This window comes from Oreochromis niloticus, linkage group LG3 (assembly GCF_001858045.2).
Source record: "Oreochromis niloticus isolate F11D_XX linkage group LG3, O_niloticus_UMD_NMBU, whole genome shotgun sequence".
NCBI lineage: Eukaryota > Metazoa > Chordata > Actinopteri > Cichliformes > Cichlidae > Oreochromis > Oreochromis niloticus.
In genome coordinates this window covers 53,196,843-53,218,525 of record NC_031967.2, presented here as the reverse complement: position 1 = coordinate 53,218,525, position 21,683 = coordinate 53,196,843, and the positions used below count along the sequence as shown (strand labels likewise).

Genomic DNA, 21,683 nt, shown 5'->3' with positions numbered 1-21,683 from the left:
GGGGGTGGGGGTCTTAGTTTGGTCCCACCTTCACTGTTGTGATTGGTGTGGGGGTAGGGACGGGCTTAGGGCATCAGGGGGTTCCCGGGAGCATCTTCCTTGGGGGGCTCAACCCGGGATAACGGTCATGGCCAATTAGGGGCTCTGTTGGCTCTTAGGTGACGGTTTCCTCGTGGCTGCGTGCAGCAGGGCTAGGGGAGGGTCTGTGCTGACGGACGTGGGTTACTGACCTGGTAGCCTGGCTGCCCCTGGGTGGGTCCGGGATGGGCGTGAGGTTCTGGGGGCACTCCGTCTCTGGGCTGGGGCCCTGGCCAAGCCTCAGGGGCTTGGGTCCTGGTTGGTGTGTTGCCGGGGTTGTGGGCGGGTGGGTGTATGGGGGCCCAGTCCTGGCGCAGGGTGCCGCCTGTGCATCGAACCACCTGGGGGCTCTTCAACTGGTGGGGGAGGTTGTCAAATCCTGCAGGAGATTTCCTCTCTTCAGGAACTCTCTCTGCAGGAGGGGGAGATACAGGAGAGGTGGAGGAAGATCTCAGCCTGGGCGTCTATTGTCTTGTGTAGTCTGGAAGATGAGTGGATGATGGGGTGGGTGCAGTTTTCTCTGTGGTGGGGTCGGGTGGACTGTCCCGGGCTCTGTGGGGCTGGGCGGCGTTGCTGCACTGGGCCCCGGTCCGGATGGGCCTGGGCCCCCCTTTCCCTGGCGGGTTGCAGAGTATGGGGGTGCCTACTGGGGTCAGCGGGGGAGCTGGCCCCAGGGAGGGGTCACTTGCCCCTCCCTTCCTTCCCTCCCCATCTCCAGCTGCCTCCCTCTTCCCGCTCCACCACAATCACCCACACATGCAGGGCCTTGGGGTAGGGGTGTGTCACCAGGGTGCAGAGGAGACATCCCCCCCCTCTGTCCCCTTCTGGCTGCCTCTGCCTCAATTTTATCCCACAACTTAGACATTCACATTACTCACACTCTCATTACACATACATATAGGATCTTGGGGGTGGGCACGCTACACGGATTCCAAATTACCATCAGGGTGTACACCTCACCCCTGGCGTCGTTGCCCACCTCTCAATTTTAAATACACGTAGACATTGAGGGCTAGCAGGAGGGGCTATACGCTTACCTGCTGCTCTGGCAGGTAGCTCCATGCCCTCCTGGGTTTTAAATGCACCTTAGAACACACATACATCAACACTACATAAGAGCGGGTGGAGGGAGGTTTGGAGTCTTCCTACACCCCCGTTCTCTGCGGCCTGCTGGAGCGGGGGGGGCTAGGAGGAGGAGTTGGCCGTCCGACTGGGGTCTGGAATGTGGGGCCTCCCTGCTGCTGCGGAGTCGGGGCAGTCTGCTTCTCCCCACCGCAGGGAAAAGGGTAACATCACCTGGGTCTGGGCGCAGTTTCCCCCTCCAGGGGCAAGGGTACCTAGACCCGGGGCTTAGAGTACGCTTGGGGAGTGTGATTGTGTGTACAGCGTCTCTTTATGTCCGTCTCCACGTTGGGTGAGTGTTGAGTAATTGTATATGAGAGCATGAGGGTGGGAATAGATGTTTGTATCTGTGTGTGCCTGTTTGTCTGTGTCTTTATGTCAGGTTGGGTATCAGACGCCACCTCTCTGGGGACATCTCAGGCCCTCCAAGGTTTGGAGGCCCATCTCCCCCCACCACTTCCCCTGCCGGTGGCAGACGCCCTCAGACATCGGTGCGTTGGTGGTTCTTTGTGTCCGGGGGTGGGCGCCCAGGTACCCACCGGCTCACTCCTTGGCGGCTGCTTATCGGGGCCTGGAGCCTGGGGCTCGCTCGGGCCACTTCGGGGATGGGGTGCCCTCGGCCTCTCAGCCCGGGGCTCGGTCACTCAGGCACAGCTGGCTGCCGGCGGAGCTCACGGGCACGTCACTGCAACCCCCCCGGCTTCTGCTCCGCGGCTGCTGAGTGACCCCTCATCTGGGACTCTCCTCAGCTCTTTCTGGGATAGTGGCGCGGCTGCCCCTCTGTTGGTCTTCCTTGGTCTCTTGTGTTCTGGGGGCCTCTGGATGTCTGGAGTTTTGATCTCCTCCATACCTGCTTCATGCCCTGGAGGACGGGGCAGTGGCCCCCCACACCCTCTAGCAGATCATTACATGAAGGAACCTTTTAAAAACAAGCGCGTTCATGCTCACAGGTGCACACACGGGTGATCACACACACAAACTACACCCTTTTTGGCTCCTACCTCAAAGCACACTGTGCGCTGTCGATCCTACGTGCTGCACAATAATGTTTAATATTTAGTATTTACTGTCATATTCCCATATATCATTGTGATGTTGTTTATTACTCTCGTTTTCTTCTGCTTGCTTTCTTTTTTTCTTTCTCAACAGGTGATCCAGGTGATCGATATATGTATTTTTTGTCTGCTTATTCTGTTGGTTTTTGGTTTTTGCCCTTCTCCCCCGTCCCTCTTCTCAGCTGTTTTTCTTTCCCTCTTTCTTTCTCCCCTTTCTTTCCACCAGTCAAGTCTGTCCCGTATTCAGCAAGTCAAAATAAAATAAACAATAAAAGGTGAATCAAATGGACCATTACGGCAAGGCTGGGATGGTCCATTTGGTAAAGTAAATCCGTTGGGCATCTTTCTTCGCCTTTAGACAATAATTCTGATGGCAAAAGAACCAAACGGGACAGGTTTAAAAAAAAAAAAAAAAAAAAAAAAAAAAAAAAAAAAAAAAAAAAGAAGTATGAGATTTTCACACATGTAGAGGAGATTGTGTTTCCGAAACAGATCAGGACATAATTGAAGAGGAGACTGTCTGCAGTGAGAAGAAAGAGAAATTAAAGTCAGGTTAGTTCAGACTAAATAAATAAAACCCTCCTCCTCCTACTCTTTGTGTATAACTGGTTCTGCTTCTCCAAAAATAAAGTTTTAAATGTTAAAACTGAACCAGAACATGAAGTATGATGATGATGGACAGCAGGAAAATTCTCAACTGACAGCAGAACCTGAAGGCAACATCAACACCTGTGTGATGCCTTCACTGACCAGACCTGAAGGGAGTGTTTGCATTTTTCTTTTTTTTTAGACTAGTAAAAATGTAGAATATATTATGGAAAGTGATGATTTTATCATTTGTCTCAAAAGCCTGTTTTTTTTTTTTATCCTTTGTGTCACAGCCTTACCAAACAGTGAGATCTGGAGATGAATAATGAAGCTGATGTACTTACTGTTTACCACTGACCAGCAGGTGTCTGTATGTTGGGCTTACACTTTCTATGGACATGTAACAGTGTTTATGTTGTATGTTTATGTGGTATGCCAGGTTAACCACAGTATTGTGAGGGTTATTGGCACAATAGCGCCCTCTCTCATAAGCAGTGAATAAATGCCACTGGCAGCATTAAAACATTGCCAGATTACCAGGGACAAGGTTGAAGTGAGTTGTAGATCACAGCACTCTGCATCACAGTACACTTTCTGGCACCATTACATATTGGTATTATTGCTATCACTATATGGAGAATATGACCACTGTATATTGTCTGACTGTTAATAAAATAATTTCCACTGATGACTGTTAATAAGAACTAAAAGATAAGCAAGTCTCGTTCATCATTTACTACACAACACAGAGACAAGTGATTTTTTTTGAACAGCCAGTCACAGCAAAGTGATTGAGCCTGGTTACAGATGCAATATGCTAGCTGAGCTAGTAAGGCATACTACTCATTTATCCAAACATGGTCAGTTCTGGTCAGTACAACATGTTTGGCAGTGAAACACTACATTACTATTAAAGAACAGAAAGAAAAAAATAATTTATTCTACAAGAAACGAAACAGCAGTTTGAAGCAGATCAGCTCTTTAGTACCAGGAGAGGTTCAGGATTTAAAACAAGTGCAGAAACACTGAAAAGCTGCAGCTCTGCTGTAATACACCAGTATTACCAGCAGGTGGAAGCAGACTGTACACGTGAATCAAATACCTTTCAAATTCCACTTTGTCTTTTCAAACTCTGTGGGATTTGTGCTGATTAAAGAACCAGAATCAAAACCAAGAAATGATTAAGATGTCTAGTTTAACTCATATATTTATATGTTTGTAGTTTATCAGAGCAGGAATACTTTATCTATATAAAAGCAGCTATAGATGAACATCAGAGTCCATTTATTCAAATCATCTCCACAAAAGAGGTGACAGGCTGACAAAGTTAAACTTGATATAAAAGTCTGTGGAACTCAACGTCCTAGTCACTGGAAACTCCTATTATCCCCATAACACAATCTTCCACGCTATTCAAGTCATTGCAGGCTGTGTGTGTAGTTACATTTCTCAAGAGGTGCACATCAGGTCATGTGGATGTTTACAGCAAGATTTCCCACAGAAGCATATCTGAGGCAATAGTGAGATGCTCAAAGACACAACAGAGCTCTGATTCAGAAGTGATGCTCTGTAGTGACATCAGTGATGACATCATCATACTCATCATCCAATCCCTGTTCAGGTTGAGTGGCCAGGTTTGATGCACAAAGGTCATTTCCTGTTTAAAAAAGAAACAAGAAAAGAAGTATCAGGTCTAAACTCAGGAAGAGGTTAAACAGAGAGATGAGTAACCATCACAGTATTGATTGATCAGTGAATGATTGAGAGTGTTACCTTTGGCTCTGTGTAGATATAAAGACACCATGAGGAGAGTGGAGAGGAAGTATGGACAGAACACCACCAGGGTGAGGAACACTCTGAACCCAAGCTGGAGGGAGGGGAGATCAGGGTGTGGGCCTGAGGTGAATGGCATCACTGTGGTAGTATGTTTTTCTGCAGAGAGAATCCCACCTGTTCAGGTGAATATGTGGATGAAATAAGAGGTGAAATCAGAGTGAAGCTCCTCACCTGTGACAGTGATCCAGCTGGATGGAGACTCTCCATGACCGCTGATGTCACACTTGTAGAGGCCTTCATCAGACCTGGAAACATGCTGGATGGTCATGTGACCTGTAGGCTCTTTCCCAATGAAGACACCATCTTTGAAGAAAGCAGCTGGGAGGTTGGAGGGAGTGGTCTTTGTTTTACAGAGCAGAGTGACGTCATCTCCCTCCATCACAGGGAGGACAGGACTCTGCAGGATCACTGATCCACCTCAACACAGAGACAAACTACAGCATTTCATCCATTTACACACAGCTTCATCAACACTAACTCCACACACTCAGCTTACCAGTGACTGTCAGGTTAACCATGTTACTGATGGGACCCTCTCTGGACTCACACCAGTAAACGCCACTGTCTGATGGGAAAAGTGTGATCTTACAAGAGGAACCAGCTGGTTGTCCAAACCCATCTGTTCCACACTGAGTCCTCTGTTGTTTGCTTGTGTTTCTCCTCAGAGTCCATCCAGCAGAGCTGTCGTCCTCCTCACAGCTCAGAGACACAAAGTCTCCTTTAAAGAGCTGAGAGCTGCTGGGACTCACAGTCAGACGAGCTGTGAGGAAGAAGATACATCGATATATTTACTTTTTTTCAATAATCAGACCTTTCAGATTGACTGAACTGCTCACATCAGCTATCCTTGTATTAGATGTTTAATGAAGCAGACACAATTTTTTAAACTAGGCTGATTGTCAAAAAGCATGACTTGTTTGTGTATTGGATTGAAGTAGGACATTAAATCATTTAGATTATAAGGAGAAATAAGATAACACTGATATTATTGAGGAGGAGTCTGTCTGCAGTTCGCTGCACCATGTTCTTACTAAATGTCTCCTGGAAGAGTGAGTCAGGTTTACAGTGTGACAGAAGAAGGTTACTGACCTTGGTTTGTGGTGCAGCTCAGCAGTGAGATCAGAACTAAAGAGAAATTAAACTCAGGTTAGTTCAAAGTTTCACATTCAACAAGACAGCAGAGGCATGAAAAACACAGAGTGAACTTACAGAGCAGACACAGCAGAGACGTTTCCTCCATCCTGCTGCTCAGTGATATCAAACCAACTCTGAGATCTGCTCACGTATAACCATCCTCTTTCTCCTCTTCTACCTCTTTCTTTTTGACTGGGAGTCAGCATTCTTTTTCCCCCAAAAATTCTACAAAAACAAAAAGCAGAACCTCTGTGGTTGCTCAGAGGGATGTGTGTTGCTGTTTTTTCTTTATAAATAGAAAAGAATCTTAACTACATTATTGAAAGGATTGATTTTAATGACAGTTTTGCAGATTGATAGAAACAAGTCGTGTCTCCCTGTAGGAAATGAGCCAGATTTTATTCCTGCTATCAAAACAAGAATAACCTGTGTCATCAAACAGGCAATCACACTTTAGATGAGCTGCTAAGAAGTCACTTCTTACTGTATCTGAAATATAAATGGTTATAAATCAGTGATTTGATCACCACTAAATGACACCCTCCTGGGAGAACAGTCAGAACAGAAAACATCATCTTTTACAGAAAGATAATCCTTTTTTCTTCCTGCTTTGTTTTTGTTGGTGTAATCCATGTTTGGACACTGATGCACAGGAGAAAGCCAAAGACTGTTTGTAAAAAACTTAATGCATATACAGTTGTTACAATTACTTAAATATTTGACAGATGTAACATGCAGATGTAATAACTTTGTAGACAACCTGTAAATCTGAAAACAATGTTTATTTTCCATCAAACATTGGACACCAACATCATCATCATCATCATGTCACAGAGTAAATATTAAGCATAGAAGCAGTTACACATATCACATGGAGGCCAAAATGTGATTGTCTTTGATGTCAGGACTGGTGTCCAGAAAAAACAAAAAATGCTTACATTATTTTTGAAACATTACTGCCAATGGGAACAGTGGCATTTTTAAATCTGTAATCAAATTACATGGAGAGCATGCACAAGCACAGGTGGAGGAGTCTAACTCACAACCTTCTTGCTGTGAGGCAACAGTGCTAAGAACTGGAGCACCAAGAGTTTAAAAGTTATTTAAGATGAAACTCTTCCCTGTCTATGATATAAATTAAATATTTTTGTTTTTTTGTTTGTTTTTTTACTTACAAGTGATTCTCTTAGTGCTGTACCTTACGGCAAGCGCTTTCTTGTTTGTTTGTTTTTGTAGGGGAGGGGGCGGGGTATCACGTGGTTTGAAGAGGAGAAAAAAACAGCGGTTTGTTTACTTCCTATATGAACGGGAACCGCCCACAGACTTCCAGAACGATTTCCGTGCGATTAGTTTAGTTTTTTATTGAAAAAAATTAAGGACCGACATCAATCAGCTATTTAAACGAAACATGTTTACTTTAATGTAAAATCGCAACATAAAAATCTAACCGAATAAACAACTGTCGGTTAAGGTCCCTCGCAGCAGTCTCGGCTCCTCCGCTGGTCCGGAAAACTCCGGAAAGTTCTGGAGCCGGTAAAGAAGTTTCACCGGAACCGGCGCGCTCATTCAGAGTAGTTTTCACCGTGGTCGTGTTGGCGGTACGTGGCTGAGAGCTCGTGAGTAACAATCGGAAAACCTTTAAAAGATAAACGTTCACCGGCTCCTCTGTTTTTACTGACACATTGAACGTGGCCGTCGATGTTTACCGTGTTATTTACCATTAATCTGTAAAGCGCTAACGTTTAAACGGGTTCACGGTACGAGCTGGTACAGCAACGTCACATCATTTCCTGCCCTAGTGTAAAACGACGGTAAACAAACGGATATTTCAGTAAATCTTTACTGTGCAATGTAAACTAACCGTGACTTTAATCCTGCGTCTATTCCCTCCTCATTCTTTGCTTTTTTAGGTTAAGCGCAAATGGCTGTTGTAACGTTTTCGTGGCCCTGCTGGATTTTAATGCTCGTTGTCGTCGCCACCGCGTCCACTTTCGCCGGTGAGATTTCGCCTTGGCGCCGAACCGAACAAAACAAATCACTCCGCTGACTGTGAAAAAGTCATTATGTGTGAATAAGTATTCGGTGACTTTTATTGGTTATAGAAATGGTCCAAAAATCTCAAAGTTGTGGCGACGTCACGTCTTCGTAGATGGCGTGTTGGTCTAAGTTTGGGAGCCTTTGAATGGAAGAGTCGCGACATTAAACATGGAGCCTTCAGATAGTTCCCTACAGTGGTTACTTGAAACATGTCAAACATATTGAGCCACAAACAACATTGCTGTCAAGGGAGATGCTGCAATCAATTTTTGGCAAAGTGTCTTTTTTTCCCAATCCTTTTTTTTCCAACTAAAAACTTTAATAGCTATAAAAAAACGCCTTTCAAGAGGGCCAATATACAATATCTCTTTAATTCGCTAAAGATGTTTTAATTGGCTTAAAAAAAGCCTCAGGCACAAATATGCTTGCAAACAGGGGCGCCTCCAGAAATTTTCATAGAGGTGGCCATATGGGGGCTCCAGTGTTATTACTAGGGCTGGGTATCGTCACTGATTTCCAGAATCGATTCGTTTCCGATTCACAAGGTCCCGAATCGATTCGATTCACTTAAATTCGATTTAAATCTGGGAAATTTTGACAGTCAGAAATATTATAATTCAGATCAGTACATTTACATATTTTTGTATCTATGAAAAGGAAGCTGACATACGCAAGACTTTATCAAAGGTGTGAGCGTCACAGCAGATGCCTTTGTGTCAAAGTAGCTGAAGATAAAACACAGAAAAACATGAAGGTGGTTTTCCTGGCCTGGGATTTTATAAAAATATTCTGCAGTACATCAAAAACAAAAGAAAACCATTAATCAACATATGAACGTTACCTCTGACGTTACAGCGGTTTTATTAGAGACACGGCTAAGCGTTTTGCATTTTGCATCATTTTAAAAAGTTTAAATTTGTTCAGTATTGAACGGCAGAAATTAGGTTTTCTTTTCGGAAGTATGTAAAATGAAAAAAAGGAAAAAACAGCGGCGGACAGCGCTGTAAACAACGGTAGACTGGTGCGTAACAAGCAAGCGAATAATGCAGAAAACAGATTTTTAGACGGGAAACTGTTCTTGAAGTACAGAGAGAGAGAGAGAGAGAGCTGTGCATGAAGTGTGATTTTTATCATGGTGGAAGCAAAACAGTAAAAGTCAGAGTGATTTCATGACGATGTTTATGTGAAGCGTAGTTTGGATCTTCTTTTGCTGCTGGTTCGGTCAATATTGTTTGGAGAGAGATAAAACTAACAGCTTTAGAATCAGCGCAAAAAGGGCGTGAACACAAAGCGCGGACCCGCCGAAACATCAGAATCAGCGAGCTGTCGGCTTTCAGCCCCGACCGTGTCCGTGCAGTTGTTGTGCCAAAAAGTGATTGTCTGCCAGAAAGTGATTGCCGTCCGCGGGAGCGCGCGCAGCCGCTTAAAGCTGCAGCGCCCGTCGGGTGAGAAAGGCGACATCTCACTGAGTCTGATCCGCGAGTCCGCGCTGTGTGTTTACGTCCTTGTGCAGAATCCGTGTACCTGCTCTCATTTACTGTCTTAGCTGTTTGGTGGTTGTTGAAATTTTGTGAGGTTTCACCTGAGATTCTGGCGTTTCGGTCAAAATAAATTTATATTAAAAAATCGATTCAGGATTTTAATGAATCGATTTCACGTTATCCAAGCCAGAATCGATTTTAATCGATGAATCGATTATTAAAACCCACCCCTAGTTATTACGCTTTTGTCAAATATAGGTTACTTAAAAATATGGCAAAAAAGAGAGAGAAAAATATGTACCTAGTTAATTTCTTGTTGTTAAAGTTGGTATGACTAAAAATAGGTACATAAGAAAACCAGATAAGATTTAGAAATCCATAATAAAATCCTCTCTCTTGTGCTCAGTCTGCCATTGCTGTAAAAGGAAAAACAAAAAACAAAACTGGTCCATTGGAGTGAATGGAGATGACGTGACTCTTCCATTTAACGCCTCTAGTATCAGCTGAGGTTTCCATTAGATATGATATGTTATACTGTATCAAATCCCCCACGCCCGACAAGTTGGAGGGACGCCTCTTCTCCGTTACACTGGATGCTCATATTCACAGAGTTATGGTAAACTAGGCACTACATGAGTTCCACTGATCCAAATGTCAATCCAAATATTAATCTGAGCAGTAAACTCAGGCTTTAAAATGCATCAAACTGTTCTCCTAAAGTTGGTGGAAAAGGAAACGTCTAGAAAAAAGAACTAAAGACAAGTCCCCATATATATAAGGTATAAGTTACCCGTGGCTCAACACACGATCACTAAAGACTATGTCCAGATTGCTTACAGTCCTGTTTCTAATGTCACTTGTTTCAGTGGACATTTCCAGACGGTGAGTCACGGAAACCGTTCAGTCTGTGGCTGTTCCTGTTTAAAACAAGAGCAGGTTTTGCATTACTAATGGGTCTTGTGTCAAAATTGGATATTGGCCAATATCAATTCAGGTATTGGTCACAAGAAGATTGCCGGTATTTATGGTTGTAAATGAACTATTGGCCTAAAAAATGTGAAACGTATGCAAAAGGGAGAGAAAAAAAAACACCTACAGAAACCAGTTTTTGAAACAACACCAGAGGGCATGTACAGTACTGTGCTGTTAATGCACAGTACTGGTAAGGCTGCCTTCACTGGTAAGGCAGATTGTCGTAACTGTAAAACACGTTATCTAAAGAAACCCGTTTAATAATACTGCGTTGATTTTAATGTTGTGACTGATCTGAATAGTAGGATCTCAGTCTAAATGACATGATCCACTGAGACCTGTGAACTGTCACCTCAAAGAGAGATTTATAGGTTAGTGAGGTATTTTGGATTGCAATTCAGAGTTTTAATTGGCAGGTAGATGACTGCCTTGGAAAGGGGTTTTGATCACAGGGTAAGCAGATCCTGTCTCTTAACTCTCCACTGAAGCCTTGTACACACTGGAAGTAATTCGCAACAACATGGTGGCCAAACACCACAGAAGGTGAACAATATTTGGTTGTGCAGTGCAGTCTCCAGTCTCTTCGGGGGCGTGGCATAACAGCTGTCAATAAATTGTCCAAAAGTACAGGAATAACGTTAGCAAGTATACATTGACCATCATAACAATATATAACATTGGCTCACACCGGCCGTGGTACCTCAGCCTTTGTTCAGGTTACACATACATATTGCACCACTAAACAATATACTGTAACTCACAGCCAGTGAATAGCAAATAACCATTCATATACAGCACATTAGTGGGCTCTGTAAGCAGTAATTACAGCCTTTGCATCTCTTCTTACCTCAACAAGACATATAGAAAACACACTACAACTGAAAACGTTCATTAGCATCGCTACGGTATTTGAAGCTCACTTTCCCCGCTAGCAGCAAGTCCATTAGCCTAGCACGACCACGTTCACGTTACGATCTCATTCTAAGCACAATACTTCGGCATTACTTAACTTATAACGTTATACTTTGAATGACATGTTCACAACAGTCTTATTGCTTCTACTGTGTTATCTATGAGTCACTTTGAGGACTAGTAACCCACCTGTGTATTAAAATAAAGAGGCACAGATCATGAACTAGTTTACAGTTGCAGGATTTATTCTGCAGATTTGCCTCCAAGGGGGGTTCACGCTCCTCCTGAGCGCTATGCGCTACCTAGTGGCCTTTTTAAGTAATACCATGGAAGATGTAAAGTGTAGTGGGAAAATACTGAATCGGCAAGACATAACAAACACAAAAAAATATAACTGGGGTGTTCCCTTTTTTTCTTGTATGAAGACATGAACTGAACTAAAATCCCCATAAGTCTTTTTTATCTTGTAACTCTTTAACTATTAATTTAATCCAAATTTATTAAACATACATTTTAACCTTTTACATTGGCAATGCAAAGTGGGCATTTTTCAGTACAAGTACATTAGAGGGTCATCAGATGTCTACTTAAAAGTGATTTACTTTTAAGCAGACATCACTTCTAGTGTTAAAGTTTGGCTCAGTAGTTTGGTGGATGGCTCTGAACAGAAACCGATTGGCTGCTGTGAAGGTGATGAATCCTCACTCTGTTTTTTTTTCTTTTCCTCAGCTTCAGACCAGCAGATCGTAGGACATCCTGGGATGAGTGTCACTCTGACATTTCAGGTTCCCACTGGCACCAAATCTGTATGGCTAAAAAGACTTCCCAATGAGAAATATATCTCCTACTGCCAAGACTTAACACCAACACGTCCCAGTGACCAGGAGGAGTCATTTAAGGGTCGGGTGGAGGGGATGGACTGTAGCAATATCAGGGGCACCGTCTCTGTAACGTTGAAGAACCTGACCAGAAACGACAGTGGGACATACGAGCTTCAAGTGGTGGACCATGGTAGACAGCTCTTTAATAAAACTGTCTTCCTGAATGTTACTGACCCAGGTGAGACAGGCTTATTCACAACATTACCTCCCCTGGGTATACCACTGGGTGGACGTAGTACAAAGCTAAATGGTACAATAAATTTCAAGAGCTTTCCGTGCTATGAAGATTGCTTGTTCAACATGAGTTACCATGGCGATATAACCTGATTTGAACTGAATATTCCGTATCAGTGAAAGCTGCACGGATTATTTTGGGGTTCAGTGTCTTGCTCAAGAATATTTTGACATATATACGAGAGGGGCCAGGGATCGAATCACGACCTGACGTACTCTACCTTCTGAGCCACAGCTGGTCTGAGTGATGTGATCAGAGTGCAGTAGATAATGTCTGACAGCAGTTTGAAGAGGAAATGGATTCTGTTCTGTTCTTCACTCATCACCTACCTGACAGCTGACACCTCACACCTGTTTCTCACCTGCAGGTCAACCAGGAAGACACACAGAAGATGGAGGGAAGGAGGCTGAATCTGTTGGACTCACAGTGGGAGTTGGTAGTTTGTTGATCTTTGTAGTCTTGGCTGGGATAATTTATAAATTCGTTACATGCAAGGAGAAAAATTCACACGACCTTCCTCCTGATCAAGACGTTTGACTGAAGCAAACCTTTTTTTTCTGTAAGTCGGTGTAACAAATTGAAAAGAGACGGAGAGGAGTGGTTTTATTTTTTTCATGAATACATTAACTGCACTCTGGGTTTGGCCCTCTCAACATCAGACAAACCAGACTTTCCTGCAGCGTTATCCTGTCATTAAGATGATGACCACAGCAGCAGGACGGACACATCTCCGAGTTCCTTTAACTTCAGCTTTAAGAGTAGATTAAACACATGATCAACGGGTCGTGGAGAGAGCTTAACTTTCCTGGTACAATTATAAACTGTATAAATGAAGGACTTGGACACGGTGACACCAACCTTTGGTTAGACTCCACATTTGAAAGCCTCCATGTGTGGGTTGATAAGTTTATCTCCAGCATCCAGGTGGATGTTAAAAAAATCACCCCTGTAGAGTTTGTATAAAGTAAGAAACTGTCCAGAGAGAATGAACCTGTTTTTATACCTGTGCAAAGGTGGACATTTGAACCTGTATGTATTTACTTATGGAGACACCTTATCATGAAATCTGTTGTGTAGTATTTAAGATGCTAAAAACATGCTAATATATGAAATTTGTTTCTTTGTTTTTGTTTTTTTTAAATGAAATTATTTGATTTTACATGTTGTCTAATTGTGTTAATGATTGAAGTAAATATTTGTGGGGGGGTTTTCTGATGTATTCGTCTTTTTTTAAAATGTCAGAGTCTGTGTGATGCTATATAGCCATAAGTGTGACCATTTAATGTGAACTCTGCTGGTTCGGTCTCCCACAGCAGACAGGCTTTAGTTTTGAGGATGGATGAAGGAGACACGGTAGAGGAGGAGAAGGAGGCAGGTTTTCTTTGAATCCTCCTGTCACGTCAGACTTTCTAATTTCCTATATCGTACGGTTGATATCGGAGCTCTAATCTACACAAGTGTGGGTCTTTACAAAGAGTTAAGTCTTTTAGGTAAGAGTTCATTATTTTTGTAATAAAATATACTCATCTGAATGAGGACAGAGGCAACAATCACTGGAATAATCAGCTAAAAATTGTTTCTCTGACTCTCTTACAGGATGTTACTGTTGTTTATGAGGGTTTACCCCATCCTGAACCCTGTACAATCACAATATGTATTTTTATATATTTATTTAATTGTTCAAATCTAATCAGGGAACAAAGAAAATAATCATTCTAACTGACACATGAAAACTTTATGACATTTTTACTCAAAAAGTCCATTTTGGCTTTGTCCAAAATCCAAAGTTATTGCTGATAACTTGAAAATGTAAGCTAGGCTAGGTAGGTACTGATTGCATGGATAAACGTTTTTTTGAATTACTGGCTTTGTTGTTGTACTTGTGACCACGAGGAATCCTTATATCAGAGCTCCACTGATGACGGTTTAATTAAAATGATCATGGAACAGAAAACCCAACCTGCTCTCACTATCTAAAGGGCCAGAATTACAGCTCCTGAAGACCATTACCCTCTACTATTCCTCTTACCAAACTTTAAAACTTAATTCTTTCAATAGGGGATGTGCAAATATCAAGGGTGTACAGCTATTGGAGTGTGTCCTGTGCATTAGATGCAAAAGTTCTACTGAGACAAATCCACAGGTAGGAATGATTTCCCGTGTCGTTCATTCGTACATTCAATACAATACATCAGTAATCTCAGTCTCTCACTGAACGTGCTCCTGGGACTGGCCAGCACATCATGGAGTGGGTGGGAGGTATTGTCCACTATTGTCCTTACCTTGGACAACATCCAGCTCTCTGTCTCTACCTTAAGAGAGTCCAGCTCCTTCTGACAACTTTCTGGCCTTGTCGGTCAGTTTATTGAGTTTCTTTTCATCTGCAAACCTCAACCTGCTGCCCCAGCATGCAACAGCAAAGAGGATGCCACTGGCCACAACAGACTCATAGAAAATCCTGGGCACTGTCCGACAGATGTTAAAAGAGCCCAGCTGCCTCGGAGAATAAAGCCGACTCTCGCTCTTCCCGTGGAGTGCAGTGGTGTTTTTAACACAGTTTATTGATGTGAGTAAAGAAAACATAAAACAGAATGCATAGTTTATTTTGACTGTTATATGTTAACCGAGTTTTTTACTTTTAAGAGTGTGGCCATGATAAAAAAATATCAAACACTGGTTTATGTTTCACAATCTTTTCACAGTTAAGAAAGGGGTTGGTTGACCTTGGATGACCTCTAGAAACTTTTATTAATATCTTTAAAATGATAGCGGCACAAACAAAAACTTTTGCAGAACAAATGTTTGACATTAATTTTGTTTGATGTGAAGAAGGTGGGGGACCAACTTACACAGCGTTATCGGGAAATGTCTGAAAATGGCAGGTCTCTGTGCAGTGGCTGAAGTCTGTGGTGTAGACTGTGAATGACAAAGGGGAGAGGACGGTCCCTTGTGGTGCCCCTGTTTTGCTGATCGCCTTGTTAGACACAAAATGTTGAAGATGCACATATTGTGATCTTTCTGTCAGTTAAGCAACAATCCAGGCAACGAGAGAGGCATCCAGATATGTAGGTGGATGTCCTCAACTCCAAGACAGTGCTGTTAAGCGAACTGAGGGGATCCCAGTGTGGCCTCACCATCCGGTCTTTAAGTCTGATGTCATTAGCCGTGTCTGGGCCCAAACTCTGCTGCAGGTCCCAAAGTCAAATGAACAATGCGGCATCACTGAGAGTTGAAAAACTCTAATTTCAACTCTAAATAATGTCTAAATTATTTCATCTGTAATAAAATGATCAACGTTGCTGCTTTAACAGGTGTAACAATTAAGTTTAACATCCAGGCATCCGTGGAAACAGAATTTATTAAATTTAACGGAGTTAGACGTTAGTAGGAGGTTAGCTCGCTAGTTTCCACCTAAATACAGGGAGTGCAGAATTATTAGGCAAATGAGTATTTTGTCCACATCATCCTCTTCATGCATGTTGTCTTACTCCAAGCTGTATAGGCTCGAAAGCCTACTACCAATTAAGCATATTAGGTGATGTGCATCTCTGTAATGAGAAGGGGTGTGGTCTAATGACATCAACACCCTATATCAGGTGTGCATAATTATTAGGCAACTTCCTTTCCTTTGGCAAAATGGGTCAAAAGAAGGACTTGACAGGCTCAGAAAAGTCCAAAATAGTGAGATATCTTGCAGAGGGATGCAGCAGTCTTAAAATTGCAAAGCTTCTGAAGCGTGATCATCGAACAATCAAGCGTTTCATTCAAAATAGTCAACAGGGTCGCAAGAAGCGTGTGGAAAAACCAAGGCGCAAAATAACTGCCCATGAACTGAGAAAAGTCAAGCGTGCAGCTGCCAAGATGCCACTTGCCACCAGTTTGGCCATATTTCAGAGCTGCAACATCACTGGAGTGCCCAAAAGCACAAGGTGTGCAGTACTCAGAGACATGGCCAAGGTAAGAAAGGCTGAAGGACGACCACCACTGAACAAGACACACAAGCTGAAACGTCAAGACTGGGCCAAGAAATATCTCAAGACTGATTTTTCTAAGGTTTTATGGACTGATGAAATGAGAGTGAGTCTTGATGGGCCAGATGGATGGGCCCGTGGCTGGATTGGTAAAGGGCAGAGAGCTCCAGTCCGACTCAGATGCCAGCAAGGTGGAGGTGGAGTACTGGTTTGGGCTGGTATCATCAAAGATGAGCTTGTGGGGCCTTTTCGGGTTGAGGATGGAGTCAAGCTCAACTCCCAGTCCTACTGCCAGTTTCTGGAAGACACCTTCTTCAAGCAGTGGTACAGGAAGAAGTCTGCATCCTTCAAGAAAAACATGATTTTCATGCAGGACAATGCTCCATCACACGCGTCCAAGTACTCCACAGCGTGGCTGGCAAGAAAGGGTATAAAAGAAGAAAAACTAATGACATGGCCTCCTTGTTCACCTGATCTGAACCCCATTGAGAACCTGTGGTCCATCATCAAATGTGAGATTTACAAGGAGGGAAAACAGTACACCTCTCTGAACAGTGTCTGGGAGGCTGTGGTTGCTGCTGCACGCAATGTTGATGGTGAACAGATCAAAACACTGACAGGATCCATGGATGGCAGGCTTTTGAGTGTCCTTGCAAAGAAAGGTGGCTATATTGGTCGCTGATTTGTTTTTGTTTTGTTTTTGAATGTCAGAAATGTATAGTTGTGAATGTGGAGATGTTATATTGGTTTCACTGGTAAAAATAAATAATTGAAATGGGTATATATTTGTTTTTTGTTAAGTTGCCTAATAATTATGCACAGTAATAGTCACCTGCACACACAGATATCCCCCTAAAATAGCTAAAACTAAAAACAAACTAAAAACTACTTCCAAAAACATTCAGCTTTGATATTAATGAGTTTTTTGGGTTCATTGAGAACATGGTTGTTGTTCAATAATAAAATTATTCCTCAAAAATACAACTTGCCTAATAATTCTGCACTCCCTGTATAATATAGCATGTTCTGACTGAGAGATTTCTGAAACAAATTGAGACGTACAGCTCTGCTATCACTTCCAACATAAATGAAGAAAAGAAACCAAACAGCAGTGACGTTTGTGGGGTTACTGAAGTTTGGCTGGTATATAATGATGTGCTATGTGGTCTCTAGCGACACAGCTATGTTAGCATAATATAAACAGTGAAGCTGGATGATGAACGCTAACTTTTTTCCACTCAATGAAAGTTAACGCCAGGCTTCCCGATGGTGGGGAACCTGATCCTGGGAGATCCTGGGGGCCAATGGGATGTGGTGTCTCTGGTACAGGAACAAGGCATAATGTCTTTGACAACACTGGGACCTTCTGTAGACTCACGCTCATTATGAAGAGTTTGTCAAAGAAAGGGATAGGTGGGAAAGAGGTGCCATGACATTCACAGGAGGCCATAGTGCAATGTGGAGAGAGGGACAAAGAGTGGCATGGCTGTGGATTGCAGGCTTACTATAGCTAAATCAGTGGGGAGGGGGGGCATTAAGTGCTCTATTGGGTAACAATGGAAAGTCCGAGTTGGGGCAATGGAGTCGGTGCAGAAGGTTATGTAATCACCGATACACTCAGTGAGCACATTGATGTCCTCACTAAGAGGCTCACAAATGAGTGCTGGGAGGTTTGCGTCTCTCTGCTGTCTGTCTGCATCCTGCTATACAGGCTGTAAGTTTACAAACCATATACGTAACATAAACAAGTCATTACCTGTACTGTTATGTAGCTGGGCTATTTAAAAAAAAATTGTAGCCTTCAAAAAGCTGGATCAATTTTGGATAGATGTGTCCATGAGTTTTACAGGTTTTATTGCAACCAAAATTCGTTATAGCCTACATGAGCATTTTAGTTAAGAGTAGTGCTGCACAGTACTATAGATTTGGATTATAGATTGCTTGGATTAATGATTCCAAGTAAATACAGTTTCAGTTTTGCAGATACTGATATTTTTAACCCATTAGGGTAGCTTACGCTGGGGAGAGCAGTGTATCATGACAATTGAGATCAAAAATCCTCAATTTGCAAATTCTTAACACATTTTAATGATCGTTAAACTACTGTGATTATTTTCTTATTATGTGATTATTTTCTACAGTAAGTACTGAACACAACAAAACACACCTTCAGCTTTTCATGTATTTTGAAGCCAGGTTTTTTTTTGAGACATAGAATGTAAATGTATCTGTCACTAATGCACTTTGGGTCAACTTCCTCTGTTGTTTAAATCTCATATAGCCTATAAATCAAATAGACATGACAGTCAACACAAAAAGGTTCAAACATTTGTCATAGTAAAGTTTGAAGTATATATTTTCATTTTTAAAAATAACACAATTCAATGGGCTACATACTGATTTTAAAGGATAGAAAAAAGTATTGCTCTCACTAGTATTGATCCAGCACCTTTTCAATTTTATTTATATAGCAAAAAATCACCACAACAGTGACCTCAGTGCGTTTCATATCATAAGGTACAGAAGCTAAAGCAACAAAGAGAAAACAGAAAATCCCATCAATCAGTCGAGAAATAAAAGGAATGCTTTGCACAACACATTATAGCTGCAGTGATACATAGACAGCGCATGATGAATATCCTCCTTTGAGTTGGAATATTTACAATTACTGTTATTTATTCTACATAAAAACATCCAGAGATGTACATCAGAGTCCATTTATTCAAGTCATCTCCACAACAGAGGTGACGACGACAATGTAAATGAGACCCGCCAAGAAACAATAGAGCTCTGATTCAGGAGTGATGCTCTGTGGTGACATCATTATTCTTATAATCCAATCCCTGCTGCTGAGTGGGTGAGACTGAAGGATGCAGGTAATTTCCTGTAAAAAAAAAGAAGAGTTCAGACAGAGAGAGAAGTTAATCATCAGCACTTTGATTAATCAGTGAATGATTCAGTGTTACCTTTGGCTCTGTGTCGATACAAAGACACCATGAGGAGAGTGGAGATGAGGTATGGAACACCACCAGGTGGAGGACCACTCTGAACACACGGTGGAGGGAGAATGAGTGAGGGGGCAGAGCTGAGGTAGGTGGTAAGGTTGTGGTTGTAAGTGTACCTGCAGAGAGAATCCCACCTGTTCAAGTGAATATGTGGCTGAAATAAGAGTACAGCAACTAAGTGTTGCTGGAGTTCCTGTTAATTTGGGTTGTACCCAGGACTGTATAGGCGTTGGCTGAATAGCAGTGGTGTTCACCTTGGGGTGTCGGTCAGAACACACAGGACGCACAGTTAAAGGTTATACCGTCTTTACTGTGATTCCTCAGCTTAACAGCACAGTACAGCAACACAGTAATGCAACTGCAGGCTTACAAAGTGGTGAGCAGAGATGGGCAGTAACGCGTTACTTGTAGTCAAAGGAGTTTGCAAAGAAAAGCGTCTGGACTTCTTTGAGTTGCTTGAAGACGTTTCACCTCTCATCCGAGAAGCTTCTTCAGTTCTAAGGTGAAATGGCCGAGAGTTACTTGTAACGCGTTACTGTAATCTGATTACTTTTTTCAAGTAACGAGTAATGTAAGGGATTACTATTGCAAAAACGGTAATTAGATTACCATTACTTTCACGTAGGAACGCTGCGTTACTGCGTTACTAAAACCGTGATTTTTTGCGAGAACGTCTCATGACAGTGACGTAAGCGAGTGCGACGTTCGTGACAACAGCTGTGTGCAGATCATAATATATCGAGTGCGGAACAGAGTGTAGCATGCAGCGTTTAAAGCGTGGAAGTACTGACCTTATTTTGAGTTTGATTCCATAAAAAGTGACAAAAACATTAGTGTCCGTTGTGTGTGGGAAGAAAACTTCTTTTTACAGTGAAAAAAACCCTAAACTTCCAAGCAAGCACCGAGTGTACTATGACGTAATGTGAAATTCACAGAGAAACTCGCGGATTCTTCCACTGACCGCCGCGGCACACCTGCACCAGGGTAAACCTCCGCCTACCCCAGTCCTGCTTTACAGGTGAAAATAGAGCAACAGGACCGCTGAGTCTTTGATTTTATTTATTTTCTGCTGTGTTTTACTTGCATCTATTTGAAAGAGTGAGTGTAAACACAAAAAAATATTTTATTTTATGTGCTGGAATGTGCAGAAAATAGGTTTAAATGTTAAACAAATTTCTTCCAGTCAGAGAATGTTGCATATAATTAAGTTTTTGCTTGATGCATAAAGTTAAAAGATTTAAAGTTAAAAGTTTTAAAAAGAGACATTTCCATTTGATTACATTTTGTATGATGGATTATGCAGAAAAAGTAGAATTGGGCTGAAAGATCTATCGCTTTATCACCTATTCGGGTTGTAAATCGTGTTTTTAAAAAGTAACTAAGTAACTAAGTAATTAATTACTTTTGAAAATAAGTAATCAGTAAAGTGACGGGATTACTTTTTGGGGGAAGTAATCAGTAATTAGTAACTGATTACTTTTTTCAAGTAACTTGACCAACACTGGTGGTGAGGGGTGTAGGTGTGGTCTGTGAACAGAACATATACAGAATACTGAATGTAATAAACATCTAAGTCATGAATTATGATTCATTAGCTTTCTTCGAATTTAACCAGAACTACAAATGGGATTTCCTATATGAACGTTTACATGCACAAGTTTCATACACTACTCCCAAACCCTTACAGTACATGACATTGATTGCCAATACACCCAACAACAATATATCACAAAACACCAAATGGCTTTAGCTTACAGCTAGCAAGCATGTAGCATAACAAGTAGCATTAGTAGCATGAACTAGCCACATAGTGAACAGGTCAAAACACATTGCACTTCTACATCCACTAAATGTCTAACTGGCATAAAAGACTAAAACTGTCCTTTCCAGGCAGGGCTCCACGTCTACTCACAGTTCTTTAGCGACGCACACAACTCACACCGTGTGTACACATCCCCTGCTGAGTCAGTCTGTCAGGTGGCTCTTGCTATGTGTTAGCTCCAACTCTGATCACTGGAACATGTGCTCAGTAGAGCAACTGTGCTCTCTCACCACAAGGGGGCTCCCCTCCCACAGCTGACAGCCTTTCCAACAGTTCCTACATGATGAAATAAGAGTAAAATAAAATATAAGAGTGAAGCTCCTCACCTGTGACAGTGATCCAGCTGGATGGAGACTCTCCATGACCGCTGATGTCACACTTGTAGAGGCCTTCATCAGACCTGGAAACATGCTGGATGGTCATGTGACCTGTAGGCTGCTTCCTGATGAGGGAGCCATCTTTATAGAAAGCAGCTGGGAGGTTGGAGGGAGTGGTCTTTGTTTTACAGAGCAGAGTGACGTCATCTCCCTCCATCACAGGGAGGACAGGACTCT

General features: G+C 42.4%; 1 protein-coding gene and 2 long non-coding RNA genes across 6 annotated transcripts; 1 reads left to right on the top strand and 2 right to left on the bottom strand.

Moving 5' to 3' along the window:
- Positions 1–5,651: 5,651 nt before the first annotated feature.
- LOC106098959 (uncharacterized) lies at positions 5,652–7,041 on the bottom strand. Its single transcript, XR_002059754.1, has 3 exons — positions 6,989–7,041; positions 5,889–6,038; positions 5,652–5,804 (listed from the first exon to the last, which is right to left on the bottom strand). It is a non-coding gene; the product is annotated as an uncharacterized LOC106098959 (long non-coding RNA).
- A 118-nt stretch (positions 7,042–7,159) lies between these two features.
- LOC109199325 (uncharacterized) lies at positions 7,160–13,546 on the top strand. Of its 4 annotated transcripts, none has more exons than XM_025905958.1 (4): positions 7,160–7,429; positions 7,724–7,810; positions 11,945–12,274; positions 12,699–13,546. In XM_025905958.1, exons 2-4 carry the CDS (start codon positions 7,735–7,737, stop codon positions 12,866–12,868), a joined length of 576 nt encoding a protein of 191 aa, XP_025761743.1. In that variant the 5' UTR covers positions 7,160–7,429; positions 7,724–7,734; the 3' UTR covers positions 12,869–13,546. The 4 variants fall into 4 exon arrangements, 3 of the variants coding, with proteins under 3 accessions (XP_025761743.1, XP_025761742.1, XP_019210170.1); XM_025905957.1 differs by having other exon boundaries at positions 7,160–7,624; XR_002059745.2 differs by lacking the exon at positions 7,724–7,810.
- A 5,191-nt stretch (positions 13,547–18,737) lies between these two features.
- Positions 18,738–21,396, bottom strand: LOC102079908 (uncharacterized). Its single transcript, XR_002059751.2, has 3 exons — positions 21,220–21,396; positions 19,269–19,423; positions 18,738–19,186 (listed from the first exon to the last, which is right to left on the bottom strand). It is a non-coding gene; the product is annotated as an uncharacterized LOC102079908 (long non-coding RNA).
- Positions 21,397–21,683: the final 287 nt, after the last annotated feature.

What these genes read in the sequence shown, in the direction of transcription:
- LOC109199325 (XM_019354625.2), top strand. Translation starts at nt 10,397, where the DNA reads ATGCAAAAGGGAGAGAAAAAAAAACACCTACAGAAACCAGTTTTTGAA. An exon ending in TGGTAAGGCTGCCTTCACTG is followed by an intron (nt 10,512 to 11,944) that starts GTAAGGCAGATT and finishes TCTTTTCCTCAG; the next exon opens with CTTCAGACCAGCAGATCGTA. An exon ending in CCTGAATGTTACTGACCCAG is followed by an intron (nt 12,275 to 12,698) that starts GTGAGACAGGCT and finishes TCTCACCTGCAG; the next exon opens with GTCAACCAGGAAGACACACA.